Genomic DNA, 19,133 nt, shown 5'->3' with positions numbered 1-19,133 from the left:
AATCCAGGATTACATGCTTTATGCTCACGGCACAATTGTTCACAAATGACCTCGTGTGTGAGACTATGCTGTCATAGCGAGAGTATCTTTTCGTTTCTGGACGGCTTAGTGAGCAGGAAGAACGTCTCTCAACTGGGAGGCCAAGGTTCAAGCTGCCATGACAGCAACACCTAGCAGCTGCAGGGCCGCTGTGCACTCTGACCTCCAAGCAAGAGGGAAATTCCCCTTTAAAGACGAGATGAAATGAAAAATGCCTTTTTAACCCTTTTAGATCACATCCCCGGTCATACTGTGCACCTATTTAACAATATATGCCAAAAAAAATACCAAAAATCAATTTCATTGTATTCTTATATCAAAATTCAATCATGTTTTCTTCCTGTAAAACAAAATATGCCGTGTGCTTACGTAAGCATGCCCGTAACTAATTTCAACCAATAATATCATGACATCCACCCATCAATCAATCTTCAACTTTTAGCGCACAGAGCTAAGAGGCTAAGATTCATTAGTTAGCTAGCTAGCAACAGCATTGTACTTCGGTGTGTCTTCGGGTGTTATGACACACCCACTTTTCAACGTTCAAATCAAATTCCTCCCAACGTTATGTCCCGCCTGTCTTTCCTGTTTCACTCAGAAATACGTCACGATACGGAAGTTAGATACTCTCAAAATGCCGTTTCATCTCGACTTTAAGGGTTTCATGACAAAAAAGAAAAGTGACTGCATTTAGGTTATATATTCTTTTATGTTAACTGTGTGGCAGTTGCCTACTTTTGCATGCTCTCTTTATGTTTTCACTGCATGATTGCACATCTGTATTGTTTTTAACCACGTGGTCCTAGCAATTGTTTTTAACACTGGATATAAATTTCCATGTAAGCAGCCAATAAAGTTCAATCTTATCTTAATATATAAACGAGTATGTGTGGAAAGCTTTTTTTATATCCTGTGAAAAAAAACATTAAACTGCATATTAGACAGATTTTGTCAACAAAAGATTTCCAGTTTTTACACAAGATTGAGAAAACAGGCCCTGTGTGTGTGTGTGTGTGTGTGTGTGTGTGTGTGTGAGAGAGAGAGAGAGAGAGAGAGAGAGAGAGAGAGAGAGATCAATGTAATTGTAAGCTGATTTGTAGACAATTGAGTTCAGGTGTGCAGTGCTGCTGCAGTGAGGCTGTGATTGGCTGCATGAGGTCTAAAAGCCTCCACTGAGCTGACAGTTCTGTTATGAAGTGGGTCAGAGAAGAGCTTTCGCCTTCTGAAAGTGTTTGCTTTTAGAGTGAGATCTATGGAGACCTCAGTTAACCTTCTTGTTGGACTCTCTTTGTTAGGAATCTGCATTACGTCGTCTTTTGCTTTTCCCCCTAAACATGACACACAACATGCTTTATTTAAAGGACGTCAGATTACAGGAAGCCAGGACTCCAAAAATGCTCATCATGAGCAACAAAATGCTGCAACTGAGAAACAAGACCGGGTAAATACTGTCAGTGTGATGTGCCATCCAGACTCCATGGAAATTGTTGTCAAAGCTGATATGTTTGACGTCGGAGCTCCTATTGATGGGGACGAGCTGCGCCTTGGAGTAGAGCATGTTGACTTCTGCAGAGCTACAGCAACTTCACATGATGAGTACAGAATCATTGTTGGACTGCTGGACTGTGGCACCAAACACTGGGTAACAGTAAATTCCTTGTAATACAGGCACCTTGTGTATGTGATGGAGTCCAGGTGTAAATATCCTTCTTACTATCCACAGATGACTGAGGACTCGCTGATCTATACAAATCTCCTCATTTACTCTCCTATGGCCTCTCCAGACGGGGTGATCCGAATGGACGAGGCTGTAATTCCAATCGAGTGTCACTACGGAAGGTCCGTCTGCATCTAACGCATGGCCATCGAGATGCCTGTGCATTAGCTTGTTAACTAAAATGCCTTTTTTTTTTTATGGCTTCTAGGAAGTACAGTTTGTCCAGTTCTTCACTCACGCCTACCTGGATCCCCTTCACCTCTACCCAAGCTGCAGTGGAAACCTTGGACTTTGGCTTGAGCATCATGACGAGTGGGTTTTGCTCAGACTTGATGTTTGTAACTCCAACTTGCTTATTTCCAATTGAACTTGTTTTGTTTGTTGTACAGGTGACTGGCTGTATGAGAGGAGCTCGAACGTGTTTTATCTTGGTCAGCCCATCAACATTGAAGCCTCTGTTAGGGTTGGTCATCACATGGGGCTCCGAGTCTTTGTCAGCAGCTGTGTGGCTACACTCTCCCCAGACAGAGACACTGTTCCCAGATACATTTTCATTGAAAATAATGGGTAAGCAATTGGAACACGAGTCAGCTGCGACCTAAAGGTTAAATGCCAGACGATACTATTCCATGACCCGACTTCTCTGAAATGTCCCGTAGGTGCTTGGTTGACTCCCAGCTTCAAGGCTCAAACTCGAAGTTCTTACCGAGGACGCAGGACGACAAGCTCCAACTGGTCATCGACGCCTTTAGGTTCCATCAGGAGGACAGGGGAGAGGTGCGGGGTCCATTTTAATTGGCTCATGGTTAAGTCAAAATAAGACTTATGCCTTTTATTTAAACACACCAATTCCTCTTCACAGCTCTACATCACATGTCACCTCAACGCTGTACCGCTCAACGATGCAGAGTCGCAAGATAAGGCATGCACCTTCATAAATGGAAGGCAAGTTCCCCTGCCCTTAATTTAAATGCACTGAGTTTTCCATTATAACAGTAAATGGGCAGGTATTCATGCTCTGAAAATGGCAATCAATTTTAGATGGCGGTCAGCTGACGGTAATGACTACTTGTGTGGATATTGTCAAAGCCAAAATGAAGTTGGACAAACCCACAGTATGCCTGGTAGCTATGGCACACTTGGTCCTCGTGGTTTTGGCAAGCCTGGGGTACCCGAAGCCCTCTGGAGGAGCGGACTGAAGGCCGACAAAGGTATACTGAATGTGTTTTTTGTTAAGTGTGTGATATGGACATCTTTTTATTGATATTATGTGGGGCCTTTGTTTCTTAGTATGGGAACAGGAGGCAAGTGTGGGTCCCATGCTGGTCTTACCTGCCAGGCAGAAAAGCGGGCCTTTACCTGTGGAAGAGCTCCCTCCCCTCCTCTCTAAAATCAGCAGACCAGCACTATATGGCAGCCAGTGGAGAAGTGGAATAAACTTCAAGACCGGTATAAGTTCAACTCTAATATCACATTAACAAATTGTGCATATTGGCTTTGTTAACTGGAATCCCCTTTCAGGCCCCCTTGACTCAGTACATGAAGATGGAGATTTCAGGCAGAGAGGACTTTTTGCTGTGAAAGGTATATAACTTTCATCAATGCAGTAAATGGCTTGGTAAGTGAGATCTCACTGCTAAATGGCATCTCCTCAGATCTGGAGAAGGGACTGCTGCCTACACCAGAACAGAGACTGGGGGACTTGACCACCAAGATGCTTCTGGCCAATGGCTCTCAACAGGATAAAGGAGACCGTTCCCACATGGATTTGGGCAAGAGTGGAACAGATTTAAAGGGTAAAAAGTGATCATGTGCCATACTGATTTAAGACAAAATATTTTGGATGTACAACTTTTTTTTTTTTTTTTTCTACCAATTGAAGGTGGGGCCACAGAAGATAAAGATGTGACACCTCTTGGTAATGCAACTCTTGGCATTACATTAAACTCGATGGCAGCACCTGACATGCTGTCACACAAGGCAGACATTCGCCCCACAGCAGCCCCCAGTGAAGTCCGCCACTCCACCCCTGTTCAGGTGGAGGACAATGCTGAGGAGGATGTGACTACACTGTCTAATACAACGGCTGCAGAATCTTCTCTTTCAGATAAAGAGAACCCCAAAAAATAAAACCTAAAACTTTATGCTTGTTGCTTCCTTGCTGTGTTTATAGATGAAACTAAACATTGGACACCAACTTACTGAAGTGTGCAGGATGCTCTGTAAAATGCAAAGTGTATGGAGAATCTCTTGACTTTCAATTTGAAGAGGGCACCTTGCTGGTACGAGATTTAGCAAAAGGGATGCAAACCCAGACTGAAGTGTATTTTGAAATAACTGCACAAGATGAGTCATTTATGAGTGAAAGACAAAACTGTCTTTAGGTGAATAACAACTTGAGCATTTCATCAAGGTGAGTTTGGTATTAAAAGGCCTTGATCAAGCAATAGTGCCAGGGTTTGGTTTTGTTACAAGAGTCCTGCATGTTTGTAAAACTGACATTTTGGCACACTCTGGCACCAGTAGTATTTCTACTGGTCTCTCAAAAGGCATCTACACCCTTAAGCTACCTTGATTTCTTGGCTGAAGATTTTGGTTGGTGTCTGACCAAGATGCTCAGTTAGGCCATATCACTCTACATGATTATTCTTGACAATGCATAACTACATGAAATGTCACATTTCTACACTTTGTGCAATTCCATAACTTTCCAAGACCTGGAAATCCATTTTCCACACTTTTCTAGACCCACATACATTTTCTTGCAGGTTTGTTACAAGGGACACAAAACAGGAAAACCATAATCTTCCATTAGGAGTGAAAGGGAGAAATGTCAAACAATTGTAATATTGCAAGAAAAACTGAAATTGCATCCCTGTTCCAGGGAAACTGTTCTAGACAAACAGAACGCATATTTGTTTAATGTCTAAAAAGTAAATTACATAATTGCCTGTCAGTCAGTCAAACCATGCTTCTCAGATATGACATGATTTTGGCATCAATAAGGTAAAATAGGACAACTTTTATAATCTAGTGATTGAAATATAAACCTGTAGGATTAAAGAATTTCCTGAAGTTGGTGAAAACTTCAGTCTTAGTACATAAGGAATTAAAAAAAAAAAAAAAAAAAAAAAAAAGCTCATGACATCTAGATGCCATGAGGTGATCATCAGTTGATGTGTAATGCTTGGGTGCAGAAGCTGTCCCAATTTCTTGTCTCATCCAAGTGACTCACTGGTACATGAGTGGTAGGGAGGTTGAGAAGGAAAGGACCACCTGTGCAAATTTTGGGGATTCGCCCATTCAGTGTTGTTTATAGAGCTTGGACCAATCGTGCTGATGTAGCTCAGTCCGTCCACAGCTTTTTCTAATTCCATCACATCAGACTTGATGAGTAATTACAACCAGCTGTCCTCTCCATGTGACTTGATAGGTCTGAAATGGAAAAGATTTGAGCTATTGGGGGATTGCTTTGTTTAGGTGTTGGCCCCTTATATTAAGAGAGATGTTGTGTCTTTTGCATCTGATTTGTAATTCAGTATCATTTTGATTTCTTAATCTGTCCTTAATCTTCTTACTTTTGGGGCTGGCTGGATGGAAAGGAAGTGTAGGAGGCTTTGTTGTGTATGAAAACCAGTCTCATTTCCAAAATCCTTTTCCTGATGTGCTTATGAAAAAACAACAGTACAATGGTGAGCGTGGACCACTCAGCCTTTCTGGCACTGCTGTTTTCATCTGTCTTTGGTGTTGCAAATACCATTCGAACTTTGAAAGACGGACCCATGATCGGGCCTGAAGGAAGGGAATATAAATCTGCTGCATTGAGACCTGATGTTACTGCCGAACATGTCAGCGGACCACCGTCCAGTGACGCCTCCACCATCCGTGTGCAATGCACTGACACAACAATGATCATAGTGATAAAGGCTGACCTGTATAATAATGGACACCATGTGTCTCCTGGACAGCTGTATTTGGGGCAAGCCATGCATTCAGAGAAAAGTCAGTGCCAAGCTGCTGCTGTTAGTGACACCGAATATGTCATTGAAGCTGGACTGCATGACTGCGGCTCAAATCTAACTGTAAGTTGTTGATGTTTGTTAGTGGCACGTTGAGGGATTTAGCTGTGGCCATTTAAGTTGAGTGCTTTTCAGAAAGTCATCAAATTTGTTGTTGTTTTTTAATCTTTTGTATTGAATCTTTAGGTGTCTGATGACTCTGTGGTCTACGCCAACAAGCTGATGTTCTCACCAGCTGACAGTTACCACGGCATTACAAGGTGGACCAACGCTGCAGTTCCTGTTTCCTGCCACTACAAAAGGTATGCAAATTTAAATATTTACCTTTTTTAAGGAGCAAATACCTTGCTGAATGTTTTATTATGATTATTGCATAAACACTAACTCAATTACTTACTGGCACAGGACCCACTTTGTGAGCACTAATGCTCAACAGCCAGCCTTGACCATCTATACATCTACAAAGTATTCGACCGAGCATGCTGGTTTCTCCCTAAAGCTGATGACCAGTAGGTGTGGACATTTGCTACCAGCTGTCTTTGATGGATCCTCTTGATAAGAGTGTATAGTAATGTCCATATCTATATGAAGATGACTGGAGAAGTGAGCTGGACTCCAGTGTCTTCTACCTGGGAGACGTCCTGCACCTTGAGGCTTCCTACAGTGGGTCTGATGCTGCACCCAGACAACTCTTCATCGACAGCTGTGTTGCCACTCTGAAGCCTGACGCTACATCAGTCCCCAGATACCGCTTCATTGAAAACCATGGGTATGAGTAGCTCTATACACACACACACAAATAATACAAATATATTTCTGAGTTTGAAAACGGACAAAAGCGTCTGCTGAATGACAAAATGTAATGTAAATGTAACGTTAATATTAAGATCTGAATGAAATGCGTCAACATAAATTAGTTATGCAAACAAATGTGGGACAAACAGCATATATTTTGTTTATATGTCTCTTGAACCATGTGTGATAGGTCATAAGCTATTTGGCAAACAAGGTTGAGTCTGACTCAGAGTTACAATACACCACTCTGAATTATCCAAGACCTGACAAATGTCATTTGTTTTTTGCATTATGTTGAAATGGTCCTGGCTATGGAGAGGAAATACGTCTCGCAGTTAAGTTTATCTGATGAACACCTGTAAACAGTTTTTACTTTTAAATGGTCACATATACAGTAAGAGCTGCACTCTTATATCTCTATGTTGGCAAACAGGCATTATGTCCCCATTCCCTGCTTGAATGCTCACATAGTACACTCAAAGAAGGATAACTGTTAGAAACTGCATGATTTTCAGAGACGGTTTAATATAACAAAAAATGCATATTTCAAATGCATGTAGCTGAAATGCCTCCCTTCACCGTGTGTGAGAATTTGATCTTCTTCGTCAGGTGCCTCACTGATGCAAAAGAGGAAGGATCAAATTCTCTGTTCCGATCCCAAACAAGGCTTGACGTGCTTCAACTGCAGCTCGATGCGTTCTTGTTCCACCAGGATCCAAGGGACTCGGTGAGCCACTCATGAGCCATGAGCATTATCAAGGAAAACGCTGGAAAAAAGTCCTAGGCTGTATAATTACATTTCTCTGGTTCCTTTTTTAGGTTTTTATCACATGCCAGCTGAAGGCTACATCTGAATTGTGGAGGAGCAGCCCCGTCAGCAAGGCCTGCAATTATGTAAATTCAAGGTTGTCTTATTTTACATTGACATTACTTAAATTTTTGTTTTTTGGTGAATATCTAATTTGGTGACTGAGACCATGCAAACACACGGCTCCCACCATTTTAGAAGGAAACATTTGTACAGATCTGGCAAGCAAGCCAATTTTTTTTTTTTAAATATGTATTTTAAAATTCTGAAAATAGACCTGGTTCAAATTGTAGCAGTAAATAATTCTTAGCATTTTCAAACAGCTAAGTAAGGAAGTAAGCAAAAATGTATTTATATAGCATATTTCATACACAGGGAAACTCAATGTGCTTCACATAAAAGCAAAAATTGAACATGGAAAACAGAAATAACATATATACAGTCACACATTGGAAGAAGGAAGGACAACAACAACTACTCATACGCTAGAGAACAGGAAGGTTTTGAGTCACCTTTTAAAAATGTGTATGATGGGGGCACATCTCAGGTCATCTGGGAGTCGATTCCAGCAACTGGGAGCAAAATGACCAAAAGCAGCTTCACCAGACTTTGATTTTGAGGGTTAGGGTTAGAGAGGCCTAGATGGCTCAAAACCAATAAGTAACTCAGAAATATGTTTTGGAGCAAGGTCATTTAGTTTATATACCAGAAGCAGAATTTTTAATTCAATCCTATGGCATACAGGAAGCCAGTGCAATGACCTTAGAATGGGTGTGTGTCAGAGAGTGTCAGATGGCTGAGGTTTACGCCATCAGAACAATGAAATCCATAGTCAGGTATGTTGTTAGTTACTGCAGAGTACTTTATATTAGATATTTTTATTGTCCTATGGCAAGAGGCCAGTTTGCACAGAGCCTGCGCTTCATCAGATGCCCTCTAGAGGGCGCGCCGTGGGCCTGCACAGGATCTGTGCTTACTGTAATATAGTGTATAATATAGTATAATATGTATAATATAGTATAATATAGTGCTGTTGTAAAATGAGTTCAAGGCATGGAAATCTGTTGAGGTGCATGCAAGAGACAGCCAAAGACAAACTGTGTAGAACTTCTCCCATCAATGTGATTTGATTTTTATTTATTTATTTTTTTAATAGGATCTGAGATTTAACAGTTCTTACAAAGAATGTTAAGTTTGTTTAAATATTTGCAGCTAAAGAAAGTTTAGATCTAGGGTGAACATTTGAATAGTTTAAACCCTGGCTGAGCTTTTTACTATTCAGTAACTTACAGGTGAGAAAAGGAAAGCTACCTTTAATCCCTTTTCACTGTCATGCATATACAGTATTTATTTGCTGCTAACAGTACAGTTATAGACAGTGTATTAAGGTGTATTGCTGAGAAGAAAGGTTGCAACCCGGAAGACCAGACTTATCTTTGAAGAAATGGAGAAGAGAGAGGGGGGGGGGGGAAAGTAATTTAAGTAAAATGAAAGGGTGTCACTATGCTGACCAGATCTGTAAATCTGTGGTGAAAGGGGAAAGAGTTCCCAAAATCAAGCAAAGGGTCAAAAGTAAACCAGGTTGATCACTGACTGGCTATTCCCAAATTTGCCATTGTTTCTCCACAATACTTAAAATGAGAGAATGGCCAACCAGAGAAACCATGGATTACAGGCCTGGTAATCAAATCTATTGGCAAATGGAAAACTACAGCACATGCTTCTTGCATGTAAGACAAAGTTGAGTAAAGCAAAGCAAGATGGCTTTTGTTACCTGATTTTAATGTGCTTCTCTCTTCAGATGGCAAAATGTGGACGGGAATGATGATGTGTGCAGGTGTTGTGAACGTGCCTGTTACAAAAGTTCTCCCAGATGGAACAGCAAGACTAGCCTGAGACGCCTGAGCCCTGAAGGTATGCTCTAGATCATATAGCTAAAGGGTCACAGCATGTAAGCAAGGTCTGTTTTGTTTCATCACTTGTAATGTTGTATAGCTTGTACTTGGATTAGACTGCTATGGTACTAACGTTTTGAATAATGTTTCAGATACCATGGTTTGCGGCATTGTGACTCTTGGCCCTGTGATGATTTTACCTAGAAAGTAGGCTAAACACACAGCACTGTGGACAATAAATAGCCAACAGTTTCACTAATGTTGTATTTTTCTTGGCATGGTGACATAAAAACAAACATAAGGAAAAAACAGCTTAGATACTGAATATGGTGTTTACACTTTTTGTCATGTACATTTCTTTTAACTATGTTATTCCACAATGATGTTGTATAGCAGTGGATCAATGTACTAGAAGTCCATAAGGGATTCCCCTTATTTATCTGGTGTACTCAGCAGAGCAACTGACAATCTGAAATGAATCAAAATCAGGTTTCAATCTGAGAAAAAGCAACACCTCAACTCTGGGTCAAGACCGGGTCGTCTACTACATCAAAACGACTCCTGACAGAGTTTGATTACAACCAAAGTTGGGAGTCTCTGGCAAAATAAGTAGTTTAATTTAACATTTATTTATTCCATTATTTTAATGCAAGTTAGCACAATGAGTGAAGGGATAAGGATGGTAATTGTCATCTGAAAAATGTTCTCATGACCTGGCACCCCCTTGAGGCAGATTTAGGTCCAGCTCAGAGGTTTGAACAGCATCTTGGACGGTTTTACACTGTTTTACAAAAGTGTGTGTGTGTGTGTGTGTGTGTGTGTGTGTGTGTATAATGTTGACTTGAATTTAAGGAAAGTCCAAAAGATCCCTGTAATAAACTCGATTAAATTACAGAAGAATGGAATTCACACTAAGTGCTGAGAGATTCACAGTAAATACTGCTTTTAATTAAATTATTTAGTTTAGACTGTAGGTATAAAACAGTATGTGCTAATGTGTTTTTTTTCTGTTATGGCTTTTCCCAAGTGAGAGCCTTTTTCTTTTGTGAACTGGACTACTTTTTAAAGCAAAATACACATTTTAAGTTTCATTAAGAGTGTAACAAATTCTGTCTTCCATCCTATTCTATATAATTGTATATAATTAATTATATATAATTTGAGAGCATAAACAACTAATGTATGTCCTGGTGAGATCCTATTTGGTTCATACTGCCTGATTAGTTTATAGATAGCCTAATTTTAAGTTGCCATTTGCCACATTTTTAAATGAAATGATCTTTACTGTAGATCCTATAGAAACTAAATTAGGGTCATTGAGATGGAATGAATAGAGAAGCTGTCATGACTCAAGAAGAGACACACCTTTTTACCTGGTAAATCCCTGAACCGGAGGAACGGAATGAGTGTCATTTTAGTGAACGTGTCAAATCAAGAAGAATGGATTTCACACAGTGCTGAGAAACTCACAGTAAACACTGTTTTAATATGATTATTGAAGTTCAGGGTATTGTAGGTCTAATATGTGCTAATGTGTTTTTTCTGTTGTCTGTTCCCGAGATCCTTTTTCTTTTGTGAATCAGACTACTTTTAAAGCAAAGTAACAATATTTTGTTAAAGTTACATTAAGGTGGTTGAGCATAGCATGTAATTCAGCCTTTGTAAATTATCTTCTAACTACAACTGATTTGGATCAAGCCAGGTTTTAAGCAGACTAGAACAGCATGAAATCTGCTTTGGGCCAGGTCCAAGTCTGTTTCCTTGAAGAGAAGATATTTCTTTGGACCCAAAACAATTGTAGTTCCACTGGCCCAAAAACATTTGATTATTGAAAAGCCTCTGTTAATTTTCTCACAGCACCATTTGTGGCCCCTGATATGAGATACAAAATCTTACAAAGCTTCCACCACAAATTGAATTACGTGACAACATGAATTGGACACGTCATTTTCACCTGATTCTCACATGAAAAGGTTGGCTAACAGTTACGTTTAGGCAAGTAAAACAACTTTGGTTAGGGTGAGCTTTAGCCAACTAAAACTTTGGTTAAGGTTAGCGTGAAGCTTTGGTCATGGTTAAATACAGTGGCAGCTGGTGGCATTCCTTCTAACTTTGATTTTTGATATTTTTCTCTTTGCATTTTCAGGTGATAATAAAGCAAAGTTGCTTTTAAAGAAGTAGTGATGATGAGGAAACTAAAGGATGTGAAGTGTCCACATCTGGCCCTCTATTCTATTCACTGAGTCCTGAGCTTTCTGCTACCTCGTCTGTGACAAGGGATGGAAGAGGGCTGGAGACCTCCTGTCCCTTTGGGTCTCTAGCTTATATTACAATATTGCATGGGTTCTGTCGTCTATCAGTGACACTCTGAAGATCAGGAAAACTTCCCATTCAGCTGGAAAATAATGTACTGTAACACTAGATGGTTTATTTCAGGTATAAATTTCAAAATGAAATGCATGCAAAACATGAGTCTGTGCTTGAGAACATGTCTTCCACCCTATTCTACTTTAGGATGATTCTGATTTGATTGCTTTCTCTTAAATTTCAATTCTGTTCAGTTTCTGTTTCTACGTGAATAGAGAAGCTGTCATAACTCACTCAGGTAAAACATCAGAGTAAATCACTGAATTGGAGGAACCCGAACAAGATGGGTGTCATTTTAGTGATCGAGTAACAAATCAAGAAGAATAGAAATCACAGTAAGTGCTGACAAAGTCACAGTAAATATTGTTTTAATTTAGTTATTGAAATTCGGGCTGCTGTAGATCTAATATGTGCATATGTTTTTTTGTTTTTTTCTTTTGTGGCTTTTCCCAAGCGAGGGCCTTTATCTTCTGTGAATGAGACTTTTAAAGCAACTGTTTTGGTTTAAGCAAAGATATTTAAGCGGATATTCCTGTCACCCAGGTAAAACATCAGATTAAAGCACTGAACCGGAGGAACCAGAACCAGAGGAATGTCATTAGATAAGTTATAGGGCTAGAAAGATGCTTTACGCTGCCCAGAACAACCAGAAAAGAAGACTTCCAGTTTGGGCATTTAGCCATCAAGATAAAAGCGTGAAAGTTTAAACATGTAGAAGATCTAAACTATTTTTTTTGTATTTAATTGTCTAAATGTTAGTGGGTTCTTAAAGTAGGCTACAGGTCTGTAGTGTGTTGACATATGTAGTGTTTAGTCTGTAGTGTTTTGACATACAGTATATCTTGTGCAGTAGCAATGAAAGGTGCCCTGTGTTTTGTATGGCTGCTGCACAGTGTAGTAGGCTAGGCTATATGTAGCCTTTATAGTTAAAAACAAATGTTATTAAACATTATGGTATTTTTTGTTATTTTTATGACAACAAATATTTATTTGTGTGTTTACTTATTGAGCATGACAATTGAATAAAAATAAATTGGTTTAAATCTATTTCTACACATTTACTTCCATGCTTTTATTTTGAAGGCTGAACGGCCAAACCGGAAGTCAAACTTTCTGGTTACTCTGGCGAGAGTAGTTTTTGGGCAAGTGGGTGGTGACGTAAACCTGAAATGAGAACAGAGCAAGAGGAAAAAGTGTCTCTTTCCTTGGCTGTTTCTATGATTTGTGTCAGTTTATTGCCTTGTCATACAGTCAAGTTTGTCTGTATACGACATTTTAGGTTCTGCCTGCCCTAAAATTTGATATGTCTATGCAACGTTATGTATTCTGTATTGACATGCTTCACCAATTGATTGTATTCAGCGAGTGTTTTATTTAACTTTTATTGCAGGTACCCATTTGCCTTGTTACACTGATTTCTTTGGCTTGTTGATTTTGTCTCAAAAGTTCTTGGTAAGTGATTATATTGCTAAAGTGTCATTGCTAGTGTCATGAAAAATGTCACAAAAAATATTAATCAAAAGCTGTCCTTTACACAACTAGTACTTGATCAAAACTGTACTCCATGAACCTAAAATAAAAATTACTATATTAAAAGGATTTTGCATTTTTGACAATGAAAAATTTTGCTTTGATTTTGCTCAAAATTCCTGCCAAAATAAACAGTGTAATTGACACCCAGTCTTTGAATCTTAAAAAGATAAAGTGTGCTGAACCTTTTTTGCTTTTGTGAAAGGTCACCGGTAGAGACAAGGAAGGACTGATCAGCAGTGATATATGAAATACTGAAACAGTGCTCCACAAAGTAAGTGTGATAGCCTATTTTGTCGGGTTTGCACACCCATTTAAATAAGGTCATGCTTGTCAATGATTAACAAAGGCAAAGAGCACAGTTCAACAAATATGATTGTTGTTCCTCTGTCATTTACTGTCCTTAGAAACATTCAGACAAAAATGGAACGCAGCTCCTCAGAGATGGGTGAGTATTAAATATCAAATAAGTGCATGGTATCAGTTACAGGCACAGAAAATAGCCGACAGTCTCTTGTCCAGTCAGTCTTGGGACAATGGGACAGTGAGAGCACCTCTGTCTAAGGCCTGTAAAATAATGGGATAAAAAAAAAAAAAGCCTATACCACTAGTACTACTACTTTGTGTTGTATGTTTCCATATGCTGCCATCACAAAACACATTTAGTGTGACACATTCTATCAAAAATGTACTTTTATCATACTGTGATGGTATTACAATATTACAAGATATTACGCGATCAGACTGTGATAGCATTCATTTGGTGTCAGGGTAACAAGCAAACCCTTGCCTTATCATCATTATGCTCTGCAGTTGCAGGTTCACTGTTATATAGTAATTTCACAGTTGGACTGATGTTAGTGTAATATAGAAATTAAGAAATTTGAAGTTAGTGAAACGTATTTATCCTAACACTGTGAAATGTTTTCAGCATGGCCTCATTTTGGAGGAGGGCTGATGAACAAAAAAATAGATCAAGTTTGTCAAGGAATGTGATAATTCATTAGGAGGTAAGCAGGAAGTAGAACGGGTTACCAATAGGCAGGTGGCCGCTGTATCCTGTCTTCTGTAATGGTTAAGTTTGATTGAACAAATAAAGACAAGCTATGATCAAGCTCTTTATTTGACAAAGTTAAGCAGAGCGTTAAAGCATTACAACACAATTCAGACTGACATTTACAAGTGCGCTAGCACTTTATAGGTGCTAAGGTGGAAGGGTGGGTGGAGGTTATGCATGATTATAGTGAGTGAAACTACGCTGACTTTAAAAAATCCACCTGTTAACACCAAAGTGCTGTGGTAGCACAGTGTTGTTGTAACTAGAATTGCTGAACAAAAGTGCATTTAATTCATGCACTTGTAGTTACAAAATCACAAGCTACTTCCTGGTATGTGAATTTCCACGGTCTGCAATGAGGACACAATTTTTATTTTTTACTTGTGCTGTGTGTGACATAAGCAGATGGTGGTCAGAGTTGGTGGTCGACTGCTGAAATGGAAGGGGACAAGGAGCAGTACTTGCTTTATTTCAGTAGTTTAGAAGCCAAAGTTCGAGAGAGGTTTGGTTTTATTTTCTGATATCCATTATTTATTGTTGGGGCCCAGTCTACATCATCCATGTCATACAGCGCTCTTGGACAGCCTAAAGAATCAAGTCTGAGCTGACCGTAAAGCAAATGAAACAACACAATATTACTTACCTAGTTAGGAATATAAATCTATCAAGAGGGTAAATAAAAATGCATTCAGCCACAGGGATTGCAAAACACTGATTTTAGCAAAATGACAATGCTTATGAGCATATCAACAACTAGCAACTGTGATACAACAAAGCATGACACATAATATCCTACTGCTGTGCCCTTGCGGGGAAACAAGACTACAACTAAAAACTTCTAACATTACAGAATAAAGTATAACACAAACCTCTCACAAAGTGGTCGCTGCATACATGGGCATGTTTAGATTCTGCTCCTCTACAGGCAAGACGCGAGTTTGTCAGCTGTTTCTCCAGATGATTTTTGGAGGTTGTCTGGCATTTTTTCCCCTTGTGCAGAGTTACTTTTGGTACTCGATAAAAACTCTTGTTTCTCTCTCGGTTAGATTGGTTTGAACAACCATAACCAATATGGCATTTTAATTATGAATATAACTCCACTCCAGTGCACACGTGTTGACTTGTTTACCTGACCACCATCAACTGTTCACACTACAGAAGCAGAGTCTCGGCACAACGGACGTGACATCATGTGAAAACAACGTATTTCGTTTTTAATGCTGGTTGGTACCAGCAGTTGTTTGCTATGGTGGTGTATCTCAAATAGTGTGTACAGGAAAACAGCCAGAGATGCACTAAATTGCCACTTGCTGACACTTAATTTTACCGTTATTTTTTTTCACAGGATGGCATGGACTGCCCTATGGCCAATGGACAGAATCTCATGTGAGCTCCTGGTTGAGATCCATTGGAATAAAAGAAAACTACATACAGAAACTGGAGGAGGAGGAGGTTACAGGACCCGTTCTAATGAGTCTACAAAGGAAATACTTTAGCACTACAATTGGAATGAAAGGTGGTCAAATTGAACATCTACTAAAGAAAAGAGATGAACTTCAGTCGGAACCAAATAAACTGCAAAAAGAAAGTAGTTCATATGTTAAAACTAGAGATGACAAAGAACAAAAAAACATGGAAGTTTTCAGACAAGAACCAAAACCTAATTCACAGAAACTTTGTGAAGGAATGGAAAAGAAGAATATTCATATGGATTGTAATGACAATTTGGCTTCAACAGGAGTATCTCCACCTTTCTGTGACTACCGGAAATTTGATGAGCATGAACAAGACTTCAGATATGTCAAGCACAACGTGCTACCTCCAGAGACTGGAATTGAAAACATGATTGTTCCATGCCATGAATATAAGTCACTGGAGATCGCACACAAGTTAGACTCAAAAAGGCTTCAAACAAAAGTAGCAAGTGAGGTATTAAGATTTGCATGTGCATGCATGAATATGCGAACCAATGGGACAATTCATTTTGGGATTATGGATAAAATCAGAGGTAACCACCAGCATGGCGAAATCATAGGGATACCTGTAAAAAATCAGGAGGATTTTGTGAACACATTGGACTACATTGAAAAATGCTTCAAAGGATCAAATCAACAATGTGATGCCAGGAGTTGCATGAGGAACCCAAGATTCATTCAGGTGCTTGACAAGGACGCCAAGGAGAAAACATGGGTCATTGAATATGATGTTGTCCCGAAAGCAAGTATTGTAAAAAATAAGCTTTACAGTGTCGGTGTTCCAAAATTCTCTGAGAAGGACAACAAAGTCAAATTTGAAGAGAAAGTCCCCTATCACAGAGTAGAGGCTAACACACCACGCATAAATCCAGGTGACTATGTTGATTTCATCCGAGAACTGAGAAAGACAGACCAACAGAGAAAGGAGGTAGAGCCTTCTAGTCGTGCATCAACCTTATATCTTTTTTTTTTAATGTATTTGTTTTTTATTCAGATTTTTACTAAGACGTTCTTAAAACAAAACAAAAAAAAAACAAAGGAGAAAAAAATAAGAAAAAAGGCATTATTAATTAGGCATTAAGCATTAAGTACAATGACAATATCAGAAACAGAAACAAAACAAAAACACAAATATACAGGTACAGCTAATACAAATAGTTTTTTGTCTGAAGTTTTTTTTTTTTTAAGTGTAGCTATATATAGTCAATGTGTATTCAACCTCTTTCAGCCTCTATCCTCCTTCCAGGCGAGCCCTACTGTCAAAACGCGCGTTTGTTCAGGACTGAGATATTTTAAAAAGGGATCCCAATATTTGCAGAAAATTAAAAGTTTGTCTTTGAGAGTGAGAGATGCAGAAAAAGCTTTGTTGGGAATTAAACCCTTAATAACTTGATTCCACTGACTAACTGAAGTTCCTTTGTCGGTTATCCATAATAATAAGATGCATTTGCGAGCACAATGTAAAAGTATTTCTAGTAAGTATGCCCAGTGAAAATCAGGGGGGAGCTCTTCTCTAATTCCAAGTATACATGCCTTCAGACTGAAAATACTACCAATCTCCTGTAAAACTTTGACCAGAAGTCCTGAATTATAGCACAGTTCCATGGGCAGTGTTGCCCGTAGGCGTGAGTGTGTTTGTGTGTAGTATGGTATATGACATAGTGTATGATGTATAGTATGTATATGATCTAGTAAATGGTGTATATGATGTGTATACATATATGTATACAATGTAGTATGGTGTATATGATAGTATGTCAAGCCCTTAGTATGGAATCAGATCAGTCTCAATAGGAATGAATGCACACAGAAGGATTCACAAATGTATTTCGGGATTTATATAAATGTAAAAAAAATCCACATATAAAAAAATAAGGTTCACAAATGTATTTCTGATGCACACACAAATATTTCTTGTTTTAAATAAATGTAGTTGAAATCCACAATATGTATTTAAAAGTATTTGCAATTTTCATCAAAAACATATTTGGATGTTGTTACATTTATATACAAACTGTTGAATCTGCATTTACAAACTGCTTGTCATTTGTGAACTTCACTGCATTTGTGTGTGGGTGTTTTGAGACTCCCCTGCCGCGGCTCGATTCACTATCATTTCCAGTCACATTGACCCCTCAAAGCATTTTGAGTTTAATACACTGTTGGAAAGAGGAGAATTTAAGCTTTCTGGTGATATCAAAACTATCTTTGTACTCCAAAGATTGAGCGAGATGCACCCCTTGATGTCTTGACTGTTTCCAAACTATGTTTTTGAGAAAAAGGGCCTCAAAGTTTGAAGTCAATTCTGAGACATTTATTCAAATAAAGAAATCATTCACACACACAGGCTGAGATGCCTGACAACTACGTTTTCCCGCGGATGAAACAATAATTTTGATTAGACAATAAAGTGAACGATGGTCAACCTGTTACTATGCAGATGTTCATTCATAATTTTAAGGGACACATAGTAAGGGAGAGAGGGACGGGGAGAAGTGTTGCCAGGTTCTTAGCGACAAAACCCTCCCAGTGCCAATTAAACCCAACCCATAAACAGCCCAATGATCAATGAAATTAGTCCAAAATAACAAACCAATAACAAAACTCCACAATACAACCCTGACAAACTTAATAAACAGCGTTTTAAGTCCTACAGCATTTATAACATTTCCAAGTACATTAAAAACGGCAAACCCGGCAAAATGAGGAATGCGAGCTTTGTTGACAAACTAAGCTAGTAGTTCTGCTTGTCACCCTACCTTTATGAGCTTCAAAACTATATTTAGCGTTTGAATTTCACAATAATCTTTACACAGAATGAAAGCCAAGGCTTTATTTTATTAAAATCTGATGAAACCCCAAAAATCGATCTTTTCTCATAAAATCACGTTTATCCACAAATGCGCCGTTGCGACTTCCGACTGAAAATGATAGAACGTGTCACAAATGCATTTTTTTCAACAGGGAATTATCTGTAGCCAATCAGATGTCTCCTTCCTTTTCAGCCAATCACATGAGCGTAGATTCGAGGGTATGATTTGCGTTACGGCGTTACATCTGCGCAGTCTGCAATTCTGATTAGAGTGAGACAGAACATGTAAAACCGTACATTTTTGAGGCGGAATCCGTCAACCGAACAAGAGGAGGCAACTGCCGAAGTTTTACAGACACGGTTACAGCAGGATGTCTCTGACTGGTATGTTGAAATATCAGTGTGTTGTTCGTACCTCCTCACCATCCGTGTGTATGTAGTTGCGTCGGCTATGTGGTCTTTCTGGATAGCCATAGCGAACAAATTTGTATTCCATAAAAACAATATCTAACGTTACCTGCCGGAGTGTCTAGCATGGTAACTATACCATATGGTTTGTTTGATTCATTTTTAGCCTGACGTTCACCGGTGCCGGTGGTTTGAGGCTGTCTAGTAAACT

At 39.0% G+C, this 19,133-nt stretch overlaps 2 protein-coding genes across 2 annotated transcripts; both read left to right on the top strand.

Moving 5' to 3' along the window:
• The first annotated feature begins 1,291 nt into the window (after nt 1-1,291).
• Nucleotides 1,292-3,563, top strand: LOC139921938 (zona pellucida sperm-binding protein 3-like). Its single transcript, XM_071912347.2, has 9 exons — nt 1,292-1,681; nt 1,763-1,878; nt 1,965-2,068; nt 2,146-2,323; nt 2,416-2,533; nt 2,619-2,701; nt 2,798-2,967; nt 3,047-3,205; nt 3,412-3,563. Exons 1-9 carry the CDS (start codon nt 1,292-1,294, stop codon nt 3,561-3,563), a joined length of 1,470 nt encoding a protein of 489 aa, XP_071768448.2.
• A 1,882-nt stretch (nt 3,564-5,445) lies between these two features.
• LOC139921939 (zona pellucida sperm-binding protein 3-like) lies at nt 5,446-9,303 on the top strand. Its single transcript, XM_071912348.2, has 7 exons — nt 5,446-5,838; nt 5,962-6,077; nt 6,181-6,284; nt 6,367-6,544; nt 7,180-7,297; nt 7,390-7,475; nt 9,180-9,303. Exons 1-7 carry the CDS (start codon nt 5,446-5,448, stop codon nt 9,301-9,303), a joined length of 1,119 nt encoding a protein of 372 aa, XP_071768449.2.
• Nucleotides 9,304-19,133: the final 9,830 nt, after the last annotated feature.

Source organism: Centroberyx gerrardi, chromosome 7, assembly GCF_048128805.1.
Source record: "Centroberyx gerrardi isolate f3 chromosome 7, fCenGer3.hap1.cur.20231027, whole genome shotgun sequence".
Classification (NCBI taxonomy): Eukaryota; Metazoa; Chordata; class Actinopteri; order Beryciformes; family Berycidae; genus Centroberyx; species Centroberyx gerrardi.
This window is presented reverse-complemented; position numbering and strand designations above follow the sequence as displayed.